This window comes from Rhizoctonia solani, chromosome 1 (genome assembly GCF_016906535.1).
Source record: "Rhizoctonia solani chromosome 1, complete sequence".
Lineage (NCBI taxonomy): Eukaryota > Fungi > Basidiomycota > Agaricomycetes > Cantharellales > Ceratobasidiaceae > Rhizoctonia > Rhizoctonia solani.
This window is the reverse complement of record NC_057370.1, coordinates 1,041,669-1,058,291: the sequence shown is the minus strand read 5'-3', so window position 1 is coordinate 1,058,291 and position 16,623 is coordinate 1,041,669. Positions and strand designations below refer to the sequence as shown.

Sequence of the window (16,623 nt, the reverse complement as noted above, 5' to 3'; positions counted from 1 at the left end):
CGGCCATAAGCGCCTGCTCTCATTAGCGTGTACCCACCTTACAGTGGTGTACAACAGATGAACTGGTTCACTTGTTCTGTCTGACCATCTGACTCTGGGTGGTAGGCTGAGGAAAACAATGGCTTGATCCCTAATCTCTGATAGAGGGCCCTAAGGAATTTTCCCGTGAACGTGGTGCCTCTATCCAAGATGGTCCTGATTGGTAGTCCATGCAACTTCCATACGTGGCTGACAAACAGATCCGCCAGGCCCTTGGCTGTGACCTTCTTTGAGGTTGGAATAAAGTGCCCAAACTTAGAAAAGGAGTCAATGACCACTAGAATTGCGTTGTGCCCGTTTGATTTGGGAAAACCCGTAATGAAGTCATATGAGATGGTGTGGAAGGGGAATGGTGGAACTTCTAGGGGTTTCAGAGCAATAACAGGGGCGTGGGCTTGTTGGTTGGCTTGGCATATTGGACAGCATTCAACCCATTCCTTGGTCGTGGACTTCATTCCGGGCCACCAGTAGGTTCTGCCAACTAATTCCAGTGTCCTTTGTTGCCCTGGATGGCCTGCCAAGGGGGAGTTGTGGAATTCCCTCATTAGTCTTTCCTTGATGGGTTCTGCGTCTGGAACAACTAGTTTCCCACGGTACCATAGGAGGTCCTCCTCCCAGTCATAATCTTGATAGGCTTTGCGGATGGATGGGGGTGCGTCATTGACGTCCTCTGTCAGGAATTTAATGATGGGCTCAAGTGATGGATCTTCTCTGAGTTTTGAACAAATGTCCATGACAATCTCTACTTCCTCCTCTGATGTATTGGCAAAGACCTCCGCAGGTAGCATGACTTCTGGTTCCGGTGGTATATCTACGTAATCGGGCCTTCTGGACAGTGCATCCGGTTTCCCTGACTGTTTTCCTGGGCGGTAGTGGATTTCAAAGTTGAAATTGCTCAGGAATACCCGCCATCTTGCGTGTTGCCGGTTGAATGTCCTTGCCTGCATCCAGTACTCAAGATTACGGTGGTTGGTGAACACTTGTACCGGTTTGTTGGTTGCCTCCAAGAAAATGCGCCATTCCTCTAGAGCCTTGATAATTGCCAGGAGTTCTTTGTCATGGGTGTCGTAGTTGGCTTTGGCACCTGAGAAGGATTTTGACATATAGGCAATGGGGTGTAACCAGTTATCTGATCCTCTTTGACTTAGAATAGCTCCCATGGCCACTCCCAATGCATCTGTTTCTAAATAATAAGGGAGTGCGGGGTTGGAGTGTATTAAGACCAGGGATCTGGTGACAAGGGTTTTTAATTCCTGAAACGCCTCTTCTTCCTGGTTTCCCCAAGTCCACGGGGATTCCTTCCTTGTGAGGTTGTGGAGGGGGCGTGCCACCAAGCTGAAATTGGGAATGAACTGTTGGAGATAGTTGACAAACCCTAGGAAAGCTTGGACCTGTTTGACCGTTTTGGGCTGTGGCCAAGATGTGACTGCTTTGATCTTTTTCTGGTCCATGGAGAAGCCAGCAGGGGATATGACAATGCCTAAGTAGTCTACTGTGGTGACGTGAAAGTTACACTTGGAGAGTTTACAGAACAGTTGATTTCTTAGTAGCCATGACAGGACTTCCCTTACATGGGTTGGGTGGTCTTTGGGGTCTTCTGAGAAGATCAGTATGTTGTCCAAGTAAATAACCACGGTGACGTCAATGAGGTCCCTGAATAGATCATTCATGAAGTGCTGGAATGCTGCAGGGGCATTGGTGAGGCCAAACGGCATGACTAGATATTCAAAGAGGCCGTATTTGGTTCTGAAGGCTGTTTTCCATTCATCTCCTTCTTTGATCCTGATGTTGTTGTAACCCCAGCGTAGATCAAGCTTTGTGAATATTTTAGCATGTCTCAGCTTTGCCATGAGGTTGTCCTGTCTTGGGAGTGGGTATACATTTTTGTGGGTTACGTCATTGAGTTTTTGGTAATCCACAACCAGCCTAAGAGACCCGTCTGCCTTCTTAACAAACATGACTGGGGTGCCGGTGGAAGAAGTGCTGGGGCGGATCTTGCCCGTTGCTAATTCTTTGTCAATGTGCTGCTTTAGCACCTTGGATTCAGCATCAGTCATGCCATATAGAGGTCCTGGGGATAATTTGGCATCCAGGACAAGGTCTATGGATATGTCATACTCCCTATGTGGAGGGAGGACCTTAAATTCTTCTTTGCCAAAGACTTTAGCAAATTCATGATACTGAGGGGGAAGGTCTGCCAAAGGATCTGGGTCCGCTTCTTCCTCAGAGGCAATCTGTGCTTGTTTGGGGAAGGTGATTAGTCCCTGTTGCCAGTCAATAAGGGGGGCTTTGGTTGTTAACCAAGTCATGCCAAGAATTGCTGGGGTGTTGCCAATTGGGCAAACAAGAAAGGGAATGGAGTGGGGATGGCCATTGGCCAAAACCGTGAGGTGAACCTGGTGCCAAATGCAACCAGTCTGGGATATAGTACCATCTAACATTCTCACAACTTGTGGATTTTCAAGTTGGGTTTTTGGAATTTTGTATTTTTCCACAATCAAGGGGGAGATAAAGTTTGATGTGGCTCCTGAGTCAATGAGGGTTGTAAGAGGTTCTGCTGGGATGTTCTGGATATATAGATCGATAAAAAGAAGTGGTTTTTTATTTGAGTCTAAACCAAGATTTACAAATTCCATGCTATCTACTATAATGTCCTTTTTCTGAGTCAGGGGCTTGGCAGCAGTCCTCAACTTCAATCTTTTCCCAACTCAACATCTTCAGCCACCTTGGCTGCTTCCTTGATTGTGGCTTTCCAGCCGTTGGGGCATTGTTTGATGCCGTGACCCTTCTGACCGCATTTTACGCACAGCCCTGATGCGCGGCGGCGGTCCCTTTCCTCCAGTGTGACGTAGTTGGGGTCTTCCAATAGGCGGACCCGTTGAGTGGTAATGGTGGAGGTGGTTGGCGTGGCTGGGGACTTGGCGGGAGCCTTCTTTGGGCGGTTCTCATTTTTGCGGCGGGTGTTGTCTATTTTAATTGAAGCTGCAAAGATGGCTTCAAGTTTGTTGGGGATATTATCCTTGGTGGACAACAATTCCTTGACCTTCCAGTGGAGGCCCCGCGTGAACTGCGCAATATAGGCCTCCTCGTTCCAGTCTAATTTGGCCATGAGGTTGCAGAACTCCGTGACGTACTTGGAGGTTGTGGTGGTTTGGGAGAGTGCCGCAATCTTTCTGGCAGCGGCCCTCTTGGCATCTGGGTTGGCAAACGCCTCCTTGAATTTGCCCGTTAGGGCCTGGATGGTGGTAGGGGGGTTTCCTTTGCCCTTAATGATTGCCCCAATAATGGGGAGCGCCCAGTCCGCGGCTTTATTGGTCATGTGGTAAAGAATCCACACAACCATCTGCTCTTCCTTGTCAAATTGATCCTACCCAGAGCATCATTCTGTCCAGCCATTGGGTGGCTTTGCAACCCCTGATGTCTCCCTTGTATGGGTCAGGGAGGTCCATCTTGGGCCTCTTCACGCTGGACCCTGCATCAAAGGGGGTAAGGGATCCAAGGTGCCTTCTAGGCGTTCCTTGAGGCTCCTTTTTAGGGCGCCTTGGTTCTTTGTCTTCCTTGGAGTCAAATCCCGTTCCTCTTGATGGCCTGAATGGGGCCTTGAGCCCAGGCCTAACTGTTCCTGGAGTGTGGGTTTCTCCTCCTGTGTGGGTAGGGGGAGTAACAGGCCCAGTTGATGGGCCAGGCTGGGTTTGTTTTCCCTGGTCTTTGTCACCAAGGAGGTTGGCGGATTCCTTGCATATGGCTTTGAGCTCGGCAAGCTGTTGGCCTTGAGATGATATTTGGGCCTGCAAGGACCCAACTTGGTTGGTGAGGTTGAGGATAGCCTCAAGGAGAGCGGCAGTGGTTGGCTCCGGTCCCATTCCAGGCAAGTGTTGCGGAGGGGGTGATGGGCCGCAAGAGGGTGGTTGGGAGCGGGCTGCCACGGAACGTTGAGAGGAGCGGCTGGAGGGACGGGAGTAAGGGTGTGGGACGCCAGAGCGTGTGGATGGAATTGTGGAGACGGCGTGGGGAAAGGTGCCTGTAACAGGACTTATGAGCGGTTTTTCTGTAGTATACTAATGCTAAACCCTTGCGTCTAGTACCTAGCGTTGGACTGTCCCTACAACAAATCAACAGACCTGGTGGTTGTGATATGAGCAGGTTTTCAGCAAGGGTATTTCAGCGGTCTAGGGTTGCTGACTACTGAGTTCCGGCAAAACTTGGGGTATGCGGGCAATTAGAGCTTGTCAGCCTTATAGCAAGTTGGTACTACGTGGGGGTGGGGAGCTTTTGATTATTCTGCTCCACAAGGTGGCCCTGATCACGGTTATTTCCCTTGTGCTAGTACTGGGAGTCCTCTTGTTGTCAATCAAGCCTACAGAAGTTGATTTTACAATGTTGTACACCACTGTAAGGTGGGTACACACTGGTGAAGGCGGGCGCTTGTGGCCGTATTACTACACAGGAGTATGCAATCTAACTACGTAAGGCTATCTACTACTAACTAGTTGCTTATGGCAACAACTAACTATCTACTGGCAACGCGGAGGGGCCTTAGGCCTGAAGGTGTGGTGAGTTAAGTAAGGGGTGATGCGTCAGCAGAACTTCTGGGGGGGCCAACTACTCAGCTGGCTGTTGCCTCCTCAATGGATATGAGACAAGGTAAAATTGACTTGGGTTTTCCAAGCAATTTTCCTGCTGTATATATAGACAATACTACTAACTACATGTGGTCTGTGCGTGTGTGAATAGAAGCCTACATGTGAAAAGAGAAGCATGCTGCAGACTGCGCAGAAGCGTGGATTTCTCCTAAGCGCCCTTGGCACAGCATCTCGGCACGGCATCTTGGCATAAATAAGCGCCGCAATCACGTGATCAAAAAACATGAGATATTAAGTCCGTAAAAAATACTAAAAATAATAGAAAATTTGGGCGGTTCTAATGGTATATGTTAGGAGGTTATAACACAAGATCTATCTCTCACAATTGAAGAGCAAGAAAGGCGCATCAAGGAAAAAGACCAACTATTGGTGGAAAAAGAGCTAGAGTTAGATAACTTCCATTGCTCTATTCAGGATATCACCCAAGACGGGAAAGGGCATATCCATTATTACAAGGAATATGAGTTTTTTGCAGTCTCATATGACAATGCCTGGTTTGGGCAAGATGGGAGAGACTAATCTAACTCCCTCCCAAATCCAATTGGGGTGGTCTGCCCCTTCTTCACGTACTCATACTCCTGCACCTGTGGCTGTGCCACCTCATGTATATTCCCTCATGTCTTTTGATCAAATGTTGGATTGCAAACTCCTTGATATGGTAGCACAGAATATGATTGTATTAAAAAAGGAATTCTTGCAGTTGCAAGGAGCCTATGAGGCACAAGGGGATCAATTAGCTCTATTAAGGGCTGAATTGGAAGAACATTGCAAGCAATTGCATAATCAACACATTTTTTATTCTAATCAGATCCAAGGAGCCGCTTCATCCATCCAGGCTGTACAGGATCAGCTACTCCATATGACTACCATTTGTCCCACAGCCCCACCTCCACCTCCTGGCACAGCCACCACCTCCAATATTCCTCCACCTACTTCTAGCTCCAATCTAAAGTTTGCCAAGCCTAACAAGTTTAGCAGTAAAAAAGAAGATGCCCTAAATTTCATCATTGCTTGTCAGGCTTACATAAGAGCAAAAGGAGCAAACTGTTCCCACAAGGAAAAGATTTTGTGGGTCACATCATACTTTGAGGGTGCAGCTGAAGACTGGGTCCGTCCATATAAGGAAAGGAAGGTGTTCAGGGGAGAAGCAGTCCCCTTATTGGAGGATATCAATTTTTTCTGGGCTGAATTTACCAAACATTATGTGGATACTAATTGCAATGAGAAATATTGCCAAAAATGGAACAACTTGCGGCAGAAAGCTTTGGTCCAGGAGTATACTTGTGAATTCCAACAGTACTCAGTCTCTCTTGGGTACAGTGATGAGACACTGCGTGACAAGTATTACAATGGCCTTAAAATGACATCAAGGACATCATGCTCTCCACCATGTTTCAATGGCGTCGCGCCACGGCTCAGCAAGTCTATGATAAGGCAGAGGAGATTGCAAATCATATTGAATCCACTCGCCTGTCTAATCCGTTGGTTTCCACTATTTGCGCCCCTGCCACTGCTGTCCCCACTTCTGCTTCCAGTCCCAGTCCCACTCCCACTTGTCTCAATGTGGGAGATAATGTGTACATGATTGATCCCACCACTCATTGCGCCAAGAAAGGCGCTATCACTTCCATTGTTTGTACAACCTCTGGCAACATGCCAAATGTTAGGTGGAATGGAGAAACCAAGGACACTATGATTCCCTTCCCATCTCTAAAAAAGGATGAGCGCCCTGCTGCCGCTGCCCCAGTAAAGCCTATTGTTGCCCCTGTCCCTGTTTTAGCTTCAAATTCTAAGGGCCCAGGCCCCATGGACCTTGATGGAAGGGGCTTTACAAATCTCACCTGTCATGTATGCGGCGGTAAAGGCCACTTTGCACGCAATTGTCCCTCAAAACCCATGTCTGGACATGTGGCTAACATTGAATGGTCTTGGGAAAGGCCTAAAGAAGAAAATTGGATTGAAGTTGTCTCTGATGAGGAGGAGTTGGGAAAAGGAAAAGCCAAGGCCAACTAAGGAGTAAGGCACTTGGCTGTATGCTTGCGGATTTGCACCATGTAAACAACAATCTTGAAATATTCTCATTATGTAATTCCTCTCAAATATATGCATTGTTTACTGCAAATCCGTGTGAATCTCCTAAAACTCAAAAATCAAGCTTCTTGGCTAAACCCTTTCAGGGAAAAGCCATGATTGACTCCGGAGCAACGTCTTGCTTCATCCACCCTTGCTTAGTAGAAACATATTGACTTCCCGCCTATCAACATCAAACTCCAAAAAACTATGTGTCATAGATGGTCAAGAAATTGACTTGGGCCAAATTACCCATTTCACTTGCTTCAAGTGTACCATTAGCAGTCATACTGAAGAATTAGAATGCCACATTTCAAACATTGGCAATCATCAACTAGTCCTAGGAATGTCATGGCTGAAAAAGCACAATCCCCAAATTTTGTGGGAAAAGCATACCCTTGTCTTTAACTCACTATACTGTTCCAATAATTGTTTATTGGTACCTGCTGTCTTGGAACTTAAGGCAACAGAAGAAACCCCTACTCCCTATCAGGAATTTTCCAGGGTCTTTTCTGAGGAGGAATCATCCAAATTGCCGCCTCATTGTCCTTATGATATTGCTATTGAGTTGCTCCCTGACGCAAAACCCCGGCATGGTCCCATATACAGTCTAGGCCCAAGGAAGATGCGGAACTTAAGGAAACCATCAAAAAACAACTCAAGGCTGGTTTAATTTGCCCATCTAAGTCCCCAATGGCCTCTCTGTTACAATCCCCTTGATTATACCATTGGAATCGCCTATTTTTTCTATTATTTTTAGTATTTTTTACGGACTCTATATCTTTTGTTTTTGAATCACGTGACCTCGGCGCTTATTATGCCGAGATGCCGCGCCGAGATGCCGTGCCAAGGGCGCTTAGGAGAAATCCACGCTTCTGCGCAGTCCGCAGCACGCTTCTCATTTGTCTTTCATACTTCTTTCTCTCACGCGCACAGACCATGTAGATAGTGTGCATTGTCTATATATACAGCAGGGAAATTGCTTGGAAACACCAAGTCGATTTTACCTTGTCTCAAATTCATTGAGGAGGATATCCAGCCAGCTAAGTAGCCGGCCCCTTAGTCACCAGTAGTAACCTCTCTACCTTACTCACCACACCTCCCAGGCCTAAGGCCCCCTTGCAGTAGTATAGAAGCAGTAGACCGCCTTAAGCGGTAGTAGTATAGCCTAGTTAAGTAGTTACATAAGCAGTGTCTGTAGTAGTACGGCCATAAGCGCCCGCCCACTAGCGTGTGACCAACCTTACAGTTGGGTCACAACATTGTAAAATTGACTTTCTTGTAGGCTTGATCGACAAACAAGAAGACTCCTAGTACTAGCACAAGGGAAAAAACCGTGATCGGGGCTACCTTGCGGGACATAATAATCAAAAGTCCCCCACCCCCACGTAGTACCGAATTGCTATAAGGCTAACGAGTCCTATTGTCCGCATACCACGAGTTTCGCCGGAACTCTGCAGTTAGCGACCCTAGTCAGCTGAAGTACCCGCTTGCAAAAAACCCGCTCATATCACGATTGCCAGATCTGTTGATTTGTTGTAGGGATTGTCCAACGCTAGGTATTTGACGCAAGGGTTTAGCGTATACATACTGTGTAAAAACCGCTCATAAGTCCTGTATCAGGCACCTATCTTCCCCACGCCGTATTCATTATTCCCTCCACACGCTCTGGCGTCCCTCATCCCTACTCCCGTCCTACCAGCCGTTCCAGTCAACGTTCCGTGGCAGCCCGCTCCCAACCACCCTCTCGCGGCCCATCACCCCCTCCGCAACACCTGCCCGGAATGGAACCGGAGCCAACCCTTGCCTCTCTCCTCAAGGCTATCCAAACCCTCACCAGCCAAGTTGGGTCCCTACAGGCCCAAATCCACACTCAAGGCCAACAGCTCTCTGAGCTCAAAGCCATATGTAAGGAGACCAACAACCTCGTTGGAGACAAGGATCAGGGCGGAGCCCAAGCCAAGCCTGGCCCATCGACTGGGCCTATCACTCCCCCCACACATACAGGGGGAGAAGCGCACACTCCAGGAATGGTTAGGCCTGGACTCAAGGCCCCTTTCCGCCCATCAAGAGGAATGGGCTTTGACTCAGAAGAAGAGGAAGAACCCAGGCGAGTCCCCAAAAGGGAGCCTTGCGACACGCCTAAGCGGAGCCTCAGCTCCCTCACCCCATTTGATTCAGGGTCCAGCGTAAAGCGGCCCAAAATGGAGCTCCCCGACCCATACAAGGGGGACTCTAGGGGAAGAAAGGCAACACAGTGGCTAGACCGCATGCTACTGTGGGTCGCGCTTCATTGAGACCAATTCGATGAAGAAGAACAAATGGTTGTGTGGATCCTCTACCACATGACTGACAAGGCTGCCGACTGGGCTCTCCCTATCATAGGGACAATCATCAAGGGCGAGGGTAACCCCCAACTACTATCCCGGCCTTAACGGCCAAATTCAAAGAAGCCTTTGCCGATCCAGACGCAAAGAGGGCGGCCGCCAGAAAAATTGCCGCGCTTACTCAGACAACCACCACGTCTGAGTACGTCACTGAATTCCGCAACCTCATGGCAGAACTTGACTGGAACACTGAGGCGTACATTGCCCAGTTCACGCACGGCCTTCATTGGAAGGTCAAAGAACTCCTGTCCACCAAGGACAACATTCCCGACAACGACCTAGAGGCCATATTCGCCGCCTTGGTCAAAATTGACAACACTCGACGGGAAAACAAGGAAAACCGTCCCAAGAAGCTCCCTGCCAAGTCCCCGGCCACCGTGGCCACTTCCCCACTACCACCACCCAACGGGTCCGCCTCTCAGAGGACCCTAATTATGTCACACCGGAAGAAAGGGATCGCCGCCGCGCGTCTGGCCTTTGTGTCAAGTGCGGCCAAAAGGGGCATGGGATCAAACAGTGTCCCAATGGATGGAAAGCCACCATCAAGGAAGCCGCCAAGGTGGGAGAAGTAGTAGAGTCGGAAAAAGAATAAAGCCAAGGACTGCCGTCAAGCCCTTGGTGAAATCTATAGAATCACATGTATCAGATCCGGTTATTGAATTTGTTTCTATTGCTCTTGATTCAAATAAAAAACCATTACTATATCTTGATCTGATTATGTCGAATCAACCGGCGGACACCCTTAAAACTCTCATCAACTCAGGAGCCACGTTGAACTTTATCTCCCCCTTGATTGTGGAAAAATACAAAATCCCCAAAACCCTACTTGAAAATCCACGAGTAGTGAGAATGTTAGATGGTACCATTTCACAGACTGGTTGCATTTGGCACCAGGTACTCCTCACGGTCTCGGCCAATGGCCACACCCATTCCATTCCTTTCCTAGTTTGCCCGATAGGCAACACCCCAGCAATACTCGGCATGACCTGGCTCACAAGTGAATCCCCGCTCATTGATTGGCAGCAAGGCACAGTCACGTTCCCTGAACAGGTAACAATTGCCTCCGAGGAAGAGCAGACCCCAACCCTCTGGCAAACCTTCCACCCCAGTATCATGAATTTGCCCAAGTCTTTGGAGAAGAGGAATTCAAGGTCTTACCCCCACACAGGGAATATGATATTGCAATAGACCTTATTCCAGATGCCAAACTCTCCCCGGTCCTATCTATGGCATGACAGACGCGGAGTCCAAGGCGCTAAACAACACATAGACGAAGAATTGGCAACTGGAAAGATTTGTCCTAGTACCTCTTCTGCTGGCGCCCCCGTTATGTTTGTTAAAAAAGCAGATGGCTCTCTCCGACTGGTAGTTGACTACAGGAAGCTAAACAAGGTCACCCACAAAAACGTTTACCCATTGCCAAGACAAGACGATCTCATGGCTAAGCTCAGACATGCCAAGATCTTTACAAAGCTAGACCTACAATGGGGATACAATATGTCCGGATCAAGAAAGGAGATGAGTGGAAGACGCGTTCAGAACCAAGTACGGGCTATTTGAATACCTAGTAATGCCCTTTGGGCTTACCAACGCCCCGGCCGCCTTCCAACACTTCATGAATGACTTGTTTAGGGACCTCATCGACGTCACTGTGGTTATCTACTTGGACAATATCTTGATCTTCTCAGAAGACCCCAAGGACCACCCAACCCATGTCAGGGAAGTCCTATCACGGTTGATGAGAAACCAGTTGTTCTGCAAACTCTCCAAGTGCCACTTCCACGTCACAACAGTGGACTACCTTGGTATTGTCATCTCCCCAGCCGGATTCTCAATGGACCAAAAGAAATCGAGGCGGTTACGTCGTGGCCACAACCCAGAACGGTCAAGCAAGTCCAGGCCTTTTTAGGATTTGTCAATTACCTGAGACGCTTCATTCCCAACTTCAGCTCTGTTGCGCGCCCCCTGCACAACCTCACCAAAAAGGAATCACCGTGGTCATGGAACGTAGCGGAAGAACAGGCTTTCCAGGAATTAAAGGCCTTAGTCACCAAAGCACCAGTTCTGATCCACTCGAACCCCAGCTTGCCTTACTATCTGGAAACAGACGCATCAGGAGTAGCAATGGGGGCTATACTCAGCCAAAGGGGTCCGGATAATTGGTTGCATCCAGTAGCATATATGTCTAAATCCTTTTCCGGGGCTGAAGCTAATTATGATACCCCGATAAGGAGCTCCTAGCAATCATCAAGGCCCTGGAGGAATGGCGCATTTACTGGATGCAGGCACGGACTTTTAACCGCAGACACGCACAATGGCGCATCTTCCTGAGCAACTTTAACTTTGAAATCCACTACCGCCCCGGAAAGCAGTCAGGGAAGCCAGATGCCCTATCCAGACGATCAGACTATGTTGATTCCCCCCAAGAACCGGAAGTCATGCTACCAGCAGAAGTCTTTGCCAACACATCAGAAACAGAACTTGAGATTGTCACGGAAATCCAAGATAAGCTGAAGGATGACCCATCCCTAGAACCTATTATCCAATTCCTGACAGAGGATGCAGACAATGCACCTCCATCAATTAGGAAGGCCTATCGGGACTATGATTGGGAAGAAGATCTCCTATGGTACCGCGGAAAACTGGTGGTCCCAGACTCAGAGCCCATCAAGGAACGATTGCTTAAAGAATTCCATGATTCCCCCCTGGCAGGACACCCCGGGCAACAAAGAACCCTAGAACTCCTGAACCGTAACTACTGGTGGCCAGGAATGAAGTCATCCGCTAAGGAATGGGTAGAATGCTGTCCTATCTGCCAAGCTAATCGCCGCGCACACGCTCCTGTGATCTCCCTAAAACCCTTAGAAGTTCCCCGTTTCCCTTCCACACAATATCCTATGACTTCATCACAGGATTCCCCAAGTCTAATGGATACGATGCAATCCTAGTGGTAATTGACTCCTTCTCGAAGTTTGGTCACTTCATCCCAACCACAAAAAAATCACAGCCAAGGGACTAGCAGACCTGTTCATCACCCATGTGTGGAAGTTACACGGATTACCGGTCAAAACAGTCTCAGACTGCGGAACAACGTTCACAGGGAAATTCCTAAGAGCACTGTACCAACGCCTTGGAATCAATCCGGCCTTCTCCTCAGCCTACCACCCGGAGTTGGACGGACAGACAGAGAGGGTGAACCAATTCATCGAGTTCTACCTCAGATCCTACGTTGCAGCAGACCATTCAGACTGGGCTACCTGGTTACCGTTAGCAGAATATGCGTACAACAACGCTAGACACTCGGCTACTGGGAAAACCCCCTTCGAACTTGTCTATGGAAGAAACCCCATCATGAGCCCATCCAACGTACCGGCAAATGTTCCAGAAGCTGACCATGTAGCTGACACCCTAGCTCAGGAATGGAAAGAGGCAGAATCCGCTCTAAGGCTAACAAAGGAAAGGATGGCAGGGATCAGAGGAATAACTCCAGAATACGCAATTGGCAAAAAAGTATGGCTGGATGGAAAAAACGTGGAGCTCAGAACCAACTCCAACAAGTTGGACCCTAAGAGACTAGGCCCATTTGAAGTCCTAGAGCAAATATCCAGCCACGCGTACCGCCTGAAACTTCCGGAAACCTTAAAAGTCCACAACGTATTCTACGTAGGACTGCTATCCAGAGTTCATGAATCGCCCAGTCAACCCTTCCCGGAACAACCCCTGCCAGAAACAATTGAAGGGGAAGAAGAATATGAAGTGGAGCAGATCATCGACTCCAGAAGGCAACGAGGGAAATGGTTCTACTTGATCAAATGGAAAGGATACGGGCCAGAAGACAATTTGTGGGAACCAGAAGAACTCCTGGAACACAGCCAGGAAGAAGTCAAGCGCTTTAACCAAGCCAGACTCAGAAAGGCTTGTGACGCCGCCAAGAGCCTTTAAGGGGGGGGCAATGTTACAATCCCCTTGATTATACCATTGGAATCGCCTATTTTTTCTATTATTTTTAGTATTTTTTACGGACTCTATATCTTTGTTTTTGAATCATGTGACCTTGGCGCTTATTATGCCAAGATGCCGCGCCGAGATGCCGTGCCAAGGGCGCTTAGGAGAAATCCACGCTTCTGCGCAGTCCGCAGCACGCTTCTCATTTGTCTTTCATACTTCTTTCTCTCACGCGCACAGACCATGTAGATAGTGTGCATTGTATATATACAGCAGGGAAATTGCTTGGAAACACCAAGTCGATTTTACCTTGTCTCAAATTCATTGAGGAGGATATCCAGCCAGCTAAGTAGCCGGCCCCCTTAGTCACCAGTAGTAACCTCTCTACCTTACTCACCACACCTCCCAGGCCTAAGGCCCCCTTGCAGTAGTATAGAAGCAGTAGACCGCCTTAAGCGGTAGTAGTATAGCCTAGTTAAGTAGTTACATAAGCAGTGTCTGTAGTAGTACGGCCATAAAGCCCGCCCACTAGCGTGTGACCAACCTTACAGTTGGGTCACGACACTCTCCCATATTATTTGTCAAAAAGAAAAATGGGAAACTACGCATGTGTGTGGATTATTGGCATCTGAACAGTATGACCAAGAAAAACGTCTATCCTCTGCCCTTACCACAAAACCTTATTGAGAAATTACAAGGTGCCAAGATCTTTAGCAAATTTGATCTTAGGGCAGGATATAATTTAGTTTGAATCAAAGAAGGTGACAAATGGAAGACAGCCTTCAAAACAAAATATGGACTATTTGAATACTTGGTCATGCCTTTTGGATTGACAAATGCACGGCGGCTTTTCAAGATATGATGAACAAAATATTCCAAGACCTTCTGGATGTCTATGTCATTATATACCTGGACAATATTTTAGTTTTTTCCCTGAATGAAAAAGATCATGAAGCACATGTGCAAGAAGTACTTAGGAGGCTACAGGACAATGATCTTTTCTGCAACATTGAAAAATGCCATTTCCACACCAAGAAAATAGATTACCTAGGGTTCATCATATTGGAGTTTGGCATAGAAGTTGATCAGTCTAAAGTCACAGATGCAATGAATTGGTCAACACCTAAAAATGTCAAAAATATCCAGGAATTCTTAGGATTTGTGAACTTTTATAGACAATTCATCCCCAACTTTGGCAATATGGCACGACCCTTGTACAACCTGCTCAAGAAAGATAGTGTTTGGAGATGGGACTTGGCAGAACAACAGTCTTTTGACGGCCTGAAAAAATGTCTTACGTCAGCACCATTGCTTCTACAACCGGATACAACAAAACAATTCTATGTGGAATGCGACGCATCTGATTATGCAACAGGAGCCATACTATCCCAACGCAATTCTGAGGGAAAATTGGCCCCTGTGGCATACCTGTCAAAATCCTTGTCCCCAGCTGAAAAGAACTACAATATTTTTGACAAGGAATTACTAGCAGTCATTAGGGCATTTAAGGAATGGCGCCATTTACTGGAAGGATCAGAGTTACCAGTCCAAGTTCTAACAGATCATAAGAATTTGGAGTATTTCTCTACGTCACAATCCCTGAACAAACGTCAAATTTGATGGGCAAATTTCTTAGTAGACTACAACTTCCAGATTATCTACAGGCCTGGGGCACAGAATAAAAAGGCGGATATCCTTTCTCAACGCTATGATTTGGTACCCCTTGAAGGGGGGGTAGAGAACCAGGTTCTCCTGAAACCGGAACTTTTTATTGCATCTATTACTCCAGATCAAGAGATCAATGACCTAATCGGCAAAGCTATTTACAAGGATGACCAACTGAAAGAAATTCTGCACAAACTCCAGAACAAGGAAAAGATCTTGGATTGGGAATTGAAAGAAGGGTTACTATGGTATCAGGGAAAAATCTTTGTACCCAAAGACAATACCATTAGGAACCTTATTTTAGAATCTAGGCATGACGCCTTGGCAGCGGGACACCCAGGACAAGCCAGGACATTAGAACTTATTTCTAGGAGTTATTACTGGCCATTGCTGAAAAAGTTTGTCAATTCTTATGTCAGTCACTGCAAAACCTGTATCAGGTCCAAACCAACAAATCAAGTACCTGTAGGACTGCTAAAGCCATTGCAAATCCCTGAACGTCCCTGGGAAGATATAGCCTACAACATGATTGTAGGATTACCGGTTTCAGAAGGCTTTGATGCCATCCTTACTGTCATTGATCAATTCTCAAAAATGGTTCACTTTATTCCTACCCAATCCACAGCGTTGGCTATTGACATTGCCAACTTATTCATTACATACATCTGGAAATTACATGGCCTTCCCAGGAGTACAGTTTCAGATAGAGGTCCTACATTTAATGCCAAGTTTATGCGTCATCTATATCACTGAAATAGATTAGAACCAACAAAACAAATTGAAACTTGAAATTGCTTGTGTAAGCCTATGTACCACATTACTCTGTGGTTTGGTTTCAATATACAGGTGGTACATAGAATTGTTGTAGAAATAATTCAATGGGCGCGCTATTTTGTATATACGTGCATTATTTTCTACATAATGTATACACCTTTAATGACTGAATTCAAGTTTTGTATTCTTGCGCGTTGACTATACAGCTGTTGTACAGTTGTGTCCCTCAGCTTGCAGCCTACTGATTGCAGGATTTCTCAACAGCCACTCCACTAATCAACTTTGGATCTACTGGAAAATGTGGGGCCCCAGAAGCAATTGGTGCATGTACGGACAAGATATCTGGCAATCAGTAGGCTGCAAGCTGAGGGACACAACTGTATGACAACAACTACAGGTATGTATCCGGTACAGATCAAGTGGCAATACAATGTGCATGGCAAAATACTGACATACCCATGCATGTTGCATCTTGGTCCAACCCTGCATCATTAAGCCACCACACTATAGATTTTATTGGACCAGAGCCCAATTGACAATCCCTTTCACTTTGAATTCATCCTAAGAAAATCATACCATGCAACCACTTTTCAAGCCCCAAGTGGCGGAGATCTCACTTTGCAGTCCAACAATGGCATCAAATTTGTGGTACACTCTACCATTCTTAAAATTGCATCCTCTGTTTTCAGCAACATGTTTACCGCTAGTACTGTGAAGGACACTGTTCAGCTGACCAAAAACGCAAGCAATGTCTTGTACTTGCTTTGGTTTATTTACCCAACAGACTTCCAGTTATGATTAGCCTAGATGAGCTTCCTATCTGCTTGTTAATCACCCAAAAGTACAATGTTGGGGGTGCTCTTGAGGTCATCAACAAACTTGTTGCTATGGATGGCTCTCCTCATAAACCACTCTCATTGGATCCTATACAAACATACCATTAGCAGTGCAATTCAATCTCACCAAGACCAGAGCGCAGTTGCACCCCTTGTTACTGCTGCCATTGGCAAAACAAACTTTTGTGACTTGAGCAAGTTACAAGAATACGTTCACACATATCCCTTGCTGAAATTGATTTGCATGATGAACTTACAAGCAAT

At 46.9% G+C, this 16,623-nt stretch overlaps 6 protein-coding genes across 6 annotated transcripts; 5 read left to right on the top strand and 1 right to left on the bottom strand.

Annotated features, from left to right (window-relative positions):
• Positions 1-38: 38 nt before the first annotated feature.
• RhiXN_03821 (Retrotransposable element Tf2 protein) lies at positions 39-2,675 on the bottom strand (the record flags this gene model as incomplete). Its single annotated transcript, XM_043323638.1, has 1 exon — positions 39-2,675. The coding sequence occupies one exon, from the start codon at positions 2,673-2,675 to the stop codon at positions 39-41; it is 2,637 nt and encodes an 878-aa protein (XP_043176057.1).
• A 2,494-nt stretch (positions 2,676-5,169) lies between these two features.
• RhiXN_03820 (Zinc finger, CCHC-type) lies at positions 5,170-6,695 on the top strand (the record flags this gene model as incomplete). The annotated part of the gene is made up of 2 exons (XM_043323637.1): positions 5,170-5,985; positions 6,054-6,695. 2 exons carry the CDS (start codon positions 5,170-5,172, stop codon positions 6,693-6,695), a joined length of 1,458 nt encoding a protein of 485 aa, XP_043176056.1.
• A 403-nt stretch (positions 6,696-7,098) lies between these two features.
• RhiXN_03819 (uncharacterized protein) lies at positions 7,099-9,049 on the top strand (the record flags this gene model as incomplete). The annotated part of the gene is made up of 2 exons (XM_043323636.1): positions 7,099-7,348; positions 8,376-9,049. The coding sequence occupies 2 exons, from the start codon at positions 7,099-7,101 to the stop codon at positions 9,047-9,049; spliced, it is 924 nt and encodes a 307-aa protein (XP_043176055.1).
• Positions 9,050-9,073: 24 nt separating this feature from the next.
• RhiXN_03818 (Retrotransposon-derived protein PEG10) lies at positions 9,074-9,731 on the top strand (the record flags this gene model as incomplete). Its single annotated transcript, XM_043323635.1, has 3 exons — positions 9,074-9,158; positions 9,203-9,548; positions 9,593-9,731. The coding sequence occupies 3 exons, from the start codon at positions 9,074-9,076 to the stop codon at positions 9,729-9,731; spliced, it is 570 nt and encodes a 189-aa protein (XP_043176054.1).
• Positions 9,732-9,856: 125 nt separating this feature from the next.
• Positions 9,857-13,081, top strand: RhiXN_03817 (Retrotransposable element Tf2 protein; the record flags this gene model as incomplete). Its single annotated transcript, XM_043323634.1, has 7 exons — positions 9,857-10,189; positions 10,249-10,290; positions 10,340-10,661; positions 10,708-10,944; positions 10,986-11,311; positions 11,371-12,061; positions 12,111-13,081. The coding sequence occupies 7 exons, from the start codon at positions 9,857-9,859 to the stop codon at positions 13,079-13,081; spliced, it is 2,922 nt and encodes a 973-aa protein (XP_043176053.1).
• Positions 13,082-13,942: 861 nt separating this feature from the next.
• Positions 13,943-15,502, top strand: RhiXN_03816 (Retrotransposable element Tf2 protein; the record flags this gene model as incomplete). Its single annotated transcript, XM_043323633.1, has 2 exons — positions 13,943-14,693; positions 14,724-15,502. The coding sequence occupies 2 exons, from the start codon at positions 13,943-13,945 to the stop codon at positions 15,500-15,502; spliced, it is 1,530 nt and encodes a 509-aa protein (XP_043176052.1).
• Positions 15,503-16,623: the final 1,121 nt, after the last annotated feature.